This window comes from Centruroides sculpturatus, unplaced genomic scaffold (genome assembly GCF_000671375.1).
Source record: "Centruroides sculpturatus isolate CEXI.00-Female unplaced genomic scaffold, Cexi_2.0 scaffold1518, whole genome shotgun sequence".
Classification (NCBI taxonomy): Eukaryota; Metazoa; Arthropoda; class Arachnida; order Scorpiones; family Buthidae; genus Centruroides; species Centruroides sculpturatus.
The window spans coordinates 11,478-17,529 of record NW_019385680.1 but is presented as its reverse complement, the minus strand read 5'-3'; the positions used below and the strand labels follow the sequence as shown (position 1 = coordinate 17,529).

At 27.4% G+C, this 6,052-nt stretch overlaps 2 protein-coding genes across 2 annotated transcripts; one reads left to right on the top strand and one right to left on the bottom strand.

Moving 5' to 3' along the window:
- Nucleotides 1–1,467: 1,467 nt before the first annotated feature.
- Nucleotides 1,468–3,692, top strand: LOC111641145 (multiple epidermal growth factor-like domains protein 10). Its single transcript, XM_023387271.1, has 5 exons — nt 1,468–1,553; nt 2,877–2,998; nt 3,043–3,120; nt 3,340–3,468; nt 3,544–3,692. Exons 1-5 carry the CDS (start codon nt 1,468–1,470, stop codon nt 3,690–3,692), a joined length of 564 nt encoding a protein of 187 aa, XP_023243039.1.
- A 161-nt stretch (nt 3,693–3,853) lies between these two features.
- On the bottom strand, nt 3,854–5,648 carry LOC111641144 (multiple epidermal growth factor-like domains protein 11; the record flags this gene model as incomplete). The annotated part of the gene is made up of 7 exons (XM_023387269.1): nt 3,854–4,002; nt 4,078–4,206; nt 4,548–4,673; nt 4,919–5,044; nt 5,110–5,238; nt 5,311–5,439; nt 5,510–5,648. Coding segments are annotated over 7 exons (927 nt in total), but the record flags the coding sequence as incomplete, so codon positions are not given.
- Nucleotides 5,649–6,052: the final 404 nt, after the last annotated feature.

Genomic DNA, 6,052 nt, shown 5'->3' with positions numbered 1-6,052 from the left:
CCAAAACTGGATATTGAGCATGAGGCCCCTAGAAGTGTGAGGACAACAGTCTAAGTTTCATATTCCTAAAATTGCCACTGCAGGAACCTTAGGAAAAAAAATTCTTCTAAATTTATTTAAACAATTAAACTCCTTAAAACAATAATAATGAAATCTTTTAATAATTTTATTATTTAAGTATTTTGTTATTATTGTTTAAACATTCCATAGTCTCTAGAAATGTAAATCAAAAATATAAACATTTTGAAAGTATCACAGTCTCTTGTATTGAATCTTATATTGTTGCTATTATTTAATAGTTTTTAAAAAACTTATTCTAATTTTGATAAGAAACAGTATCGCTATATATATGGCACTGTTATTTAATAAAATCAAAACAACATTGTTCTTTGAAGAGAAAGATCAATCAATAAAATCCAATAACACATTCATTCAAGTCTATCCAAAGAATTAAAGCTGTGATCTGAAAAATTAAAACACTCTAAAAATTAAAACCACCTTAGCCAATTCTGCACCAGATTAATATTAGTTACTAAGTTACATGTATTTTCAGACTTTATAATTATGCATAATTGCAAATAAAGTTTTATAAACTATAACAAGCATTTTTTAAATAAGATTTTTATAAACTTTACAAGATATGCTTAACATAGAAACATCCAGAAGTTGCAACCTTATACAATATCTAGTTTACACTTATCATAAAACTTCCAGCACATTGAGTGTTCAATCGCAAATGTTTTAAGTTTCATTTAGAGGTCTTCTTCATGTCAAATAACAAAAGTTATAGTTATACCAAGCTTCCACATGTTCTAAAGTTATTTGAATAATGTGCTGAAAGTTAGTATGTAAGCTTAAACTAAATATGCTATGCTTAACTGCAAGATATGATATAAAGCTTAGAATAAAACTTATACTTGACTTGCAAAATAAATTGTAATCTTTCAAAGTCTTGCAGATGTACAGTACAAGGCATGCTAAATTTGTAATAGAATATATGAATGTTATAATCTAGTTTCATATATATAAAATATGTATATGCTGGATTAAATATGGCATAGAGTATATACTAGTAATGCCATTATTTTATTGTGCATTGTAGTAAAAATGACAACTTTTTAAAGTCAACTTGTCTGCCTTTCATAAATCAATTTTAAACATTATCAACACTACTTCATTTATTATTTAATATTTAATGTATATAAAAATAAATTATTACCATTATTAAAAATCTGTTATTTGCTGTATATTTTCATTTCATTCTAAGAATATTTCTAACTGAATCATTTGATTTTAATGCAGTAGAATGTGATACTTCAATGAATTTTCAAATGCATCATAGATAAGGCTTATATGAGATAATCAAATGAATATAAATCTTTTGAGAAATATTTAAAGGGGTTTGGCAACATTGTGAGTGAGACTTTGTAATGTGAGCTGGCAATATGCAACAAGCACAGCTGGTACATGGCATCACTAAATCTGACTTGCAGCATCACCAAACTCATTGTGCTTCTACTTTCATTTGATCACCCAGTTCTCAAAATTCTTAAGTAAATTCTTATTAATAGGATTATACATAACTTTTCTGGTAATTAGAAATGAAAATAAACTTCCTGTTAAGTAAAATTTGATCAGTGTTAGAAATCTAATCATGTCCAAAAAAAAATCTTTAAAAAAATTTAATTTGGATTATTCTAATTTTAAAAAATTAAAAATTTAGAAGAAACTGCAATTTATGATTTATACATTCAGTTTACAGATGTATAGTTTTGAAGTAATTGTTAGAATAATTATTTAATTTTAATTCAGAATAGTGTGATAAATTGTTATCATTAGTGAATATTATGTATATATGTAATTATTTTTTGTGTATTATTAGTAATTCCATATTTGCATTTTATGATTAAAAAATACAAAAAAAAACTTAGTAAATTTATGTTTATTTTTAATTGGTGAATGTCAATTTAATGTATTATGGGAAAATCATGATAATCATTTATGTTTATTATAGTGATCTCAAAGTCAAATTTACAGTTTATTTTTCTCTGTATAGTTGTTAATTACAGATATAAAGCAGTGTAATTAAATATATAAAAATTTTTTTTACAGTTTGTTTATATTAGAAAACAATTTTTTCCTCATTATTTCTATAAAGAATTAAAGTTAAAAATAAAAATTTAATTTGTAATTCTGTTTTTTACAAATTTCAAATAAATAACTTTGGTTATATTTTATAAAAAATAAAATTAATAGATGTATAAATTATTCAATTTTACTTTGTACAATCCTTAAATTACTTTATTTAACCAAATTTTTCAGGCTTAAAATGTATCAATAAAAGATTTTTTTTTAAATAAAAGTCTATGATGATGAATGTTGAGTTTGAAGATTTTCCATTTAAATAAAATAATTTAAGCAGTTAAATTAAGCTTATACCAGCTTCTAGCCTTAAGAAATCTCTCTTTTAAGGCTAGAGAAATTCTTAGCCAGCTTCATTATTTAACAATGAATTTGATACGGAAGCTAGTTAAGGATTATTTTAACTTTAAGAGACTTAAAATTGATCTTCGGAAGGAATTTTTTCCAAGAAACAATATGAATTTGCAAAAATAAATAGAACAGCAACTTTGTTTGAATTATTGGAAATTTTCAATTGCATTTTATAAAGAGCATTTTATAGTAATTATTTTAGAAAAATGAAAATTAATACTTAAATCCATTTAAAATGTACAGTACTGTTTATTTTTTTAAAGAGAGAATTTTCTATTGTTTCTTTATTATACACTCAATACAAAAGTGCCTTTTTCTGCTTCTATGTCTGTTTTATGAATTTTGAGATCCATGTTATAATATTTAAAAATAAAAATTCANAGTCCTAGTCGATGGGGTCCTTATTGTCAGTTTAAGTGCCAATGTAGTAACGGTGGAGATTGCGATTCCGTTACAGGGCAATGTATCTGTCCACCTGGGTATTCTGGATCAAACTGTGATGAAGGTAAAAAAAATATTTCATTATATTTAATCATCAATCTTATTCAGCTGGATGGCTGAGGCAATTAAGATGTCAGCTTACTGCTCTTGGGAAATCAAATCCAGGCAAACAGAAATTTTTCATAGGTAGTTTGTTCTGGATATGTCTGGCTCCATCCCTCACCAGCTGTCTGCCCCATTGTGGGTCTGGTTTAACCTACATTAGCTAGGGAAAAAAAGACACTGTGTGCCCAAAGGGAAGAAAGAGCCAAAAATGAGGGGGAAAAAAATCAATATTTTTAAATTTAGTTAAAATTGCCAGTAATAATAATAATTGAAAATTAATTCAAATTTATTATTATTTAGAATGTCCTACAGGTACATTTGGTCCAGATTGCCAATTTAAGTGTGATTGTAATAATGTCAATAGCTGTGATAAAATAACTGGAAGCTGCAATTGTCTGGATGGATTTATAGGTAGCAAATGTGAAAAAGGTAAAACATTTTTAACAAATTGCTTACAAATTTAATTACTGTTTATCATGATTGTTAAGTCCAGTGATATTTTAGATTGTCCTGATGGATGGTTTGGACATTCTTGTGCTTCAAAATGTAACTGTTCAAATAATGGAACATGTGATAAACATACAGGAGAATGCATTTGTCCTTCAGGATTTGAAGGCTCAAAATGTCAATATGGTAAGTTATTTAGTAATTAAATAAAAGTAAAAATTGTTATTTTATATTTATGTAAAATTTATCAGATTTGATTTCTCAATTAAAAAATTATAATCAACAATCAGTTGATTATAATTTTTTAATTGAGAAATCAAATCTGATAAATTTTACATAAATATAAAATAACAATTTTTACTTTTATTTAATTACTAAATAACTTACCATATTGACATTTTGAGCCTTCAAATCCTGAAGGACAAATGCATTCTCCTGTATGTTTATCACATGTTCCATTATTTGAACAGTTACATTTTGAAGCACAAGAATGTCCAAACCATCCATCAGGACAATCTAAAATATCACTGGACTTAACAATCATGATAAACAGTAATTAAATTTGTAAGCAATTTGTTAAAAATGTTTTACCTTTTTCACATTTGCTACCTATAAATCCATCCAGACAATTGCAGCTTCCAGTTATTTTATCACAGCTATTGACATTATTACAATCACACTTAAATTGGCAATCTGGACCAAATGTACCTGTAGGACATTCTAAATAATAATAAATTTGAATTAATTTTCAATTATTATTATTACTGGCAATTTTAACTAAATTTAAAAATATTGATTTTTTTCCCCCTCATTTTTGGCTCTTTCTTCCCTTTGGGCACACAGTGTCTTTTTTTCCCTAGCTAATGTAGGTTAAACCAGACCCACAATGGGGCAGACAGCTGGTGAGGGATGGAGCCAGACATATCCAGAACAAACTACCTATGAAAAATTTCTGTTTGCCTGGATTTGATTTCCCAAGAGCAGTAAGCTGACATCTTAATTGCCTCAGCCATCCAGCTGAATAAGATTGATGATTAAATATAATGAAATATTTTTTTTACCTTCATCACAGTTTGATCCAGAATACCCAGGTGGACAGATACATTCTCCATTTGTAGGATTACAATGTCCTCGTACACAGTTGCATACATTATTGCAATTCTCACCATATAAACCTTCTTCACATTCTAAATCAATATAAAATTTATATTATATATTGTAAAAATTCAATATAACCAATTTATAGGTAAATATATAAATAATTTTTAAAAAATCTAAGCTTAACTATTTTTAGACCCATTTTTAAATCTCAAAAATTGTCCAGTTTGGGCTAGAAACAATATGGTCACTCTAGTCAGATCCAATTCTATACAGTATATTAAAAACTACAATCTTAAAATGTTAATAACTAATGTAATTAAACATGTCTTACTTTTATGACAATATTTTCCACTGAGTCCAGGGGGACACTTACACTGACCAGTAAGTGAATCACAGGAACCACCAGAACAAAAACATACTTTGTCACAGTTACGGCCATACTGATTAGGAGGACATTCTAAAAAAACATAATCATCCTTAATAGGCAATTTTTGTAAATGAAAACAATTATACAATACTTACTCTTCTCGCAAGTGGGTCCAAAAAATCCAGCAGAGCAATGACACTGTCCTGTTTCGGCATCGCATTCTGCACTATTTTCACAAGTACATTTCTTTAAACAATTAGGGCCATACAAACCGCGTTTACATGCTAAAATCAACAATATAAATGTTTAAATCTTTAAAGAAAATGTTCAATTTGATTGAAAACAAATTTACAAACTTTTATCACAGTTTTGACCCCAGAAACCAAGTTTACAGTAACACTTTCCATTTACTGGATTGCATAGTCTATCTGATGAGCAATTACAGTTTTTTTTGCATCCCTCTCCATATTTACCATTTGGACAAACTATGGAAAGTAATTATATATTAATAAACTGAATGATTTCTAATTGAATAAAATAAAACAAGACAAATACCTTTTTCACAGCTCTCACCATGTTTACCAGGAGGGCAATAACATTCTCCAGTTACGTGATGACAAGAATCGCCATCGGCACAATTGCAAATCTGACTACAGTTTTTACCAAAATAACCAGGATCACAGACTATTTCATAAATAAAATGTTAAGTATTACTATTGTTATTTTTGAACTTGAATAATTTAGATTATATAAAAATGAAGTCTCATTCATAAATATAATGCTCCATAAGTGTCATATTTAATCATATTTTTAATTTATTTAATTTAAAATGTATGATCTCCATCTCAAATTAGTAGTTTCATTAGTTGCCCCTGTACATCATACTTTCCTGCTAGCAATAGAGTCGTGTTGATCATCTATTTAATTCCGTTCTCGAGATTAAGGAAGGACAGACATACAGACGGAAGACAGTAGGAATTTATAGGTCTATAATTTCTTTAAATTGCAGCCAAAATTCTTGTAAAATGATGAAATAATTGCTTTTATGCTATAATAAAGTGTTTATATTTTTGCAACAAATCGTATAAACTACGTGAA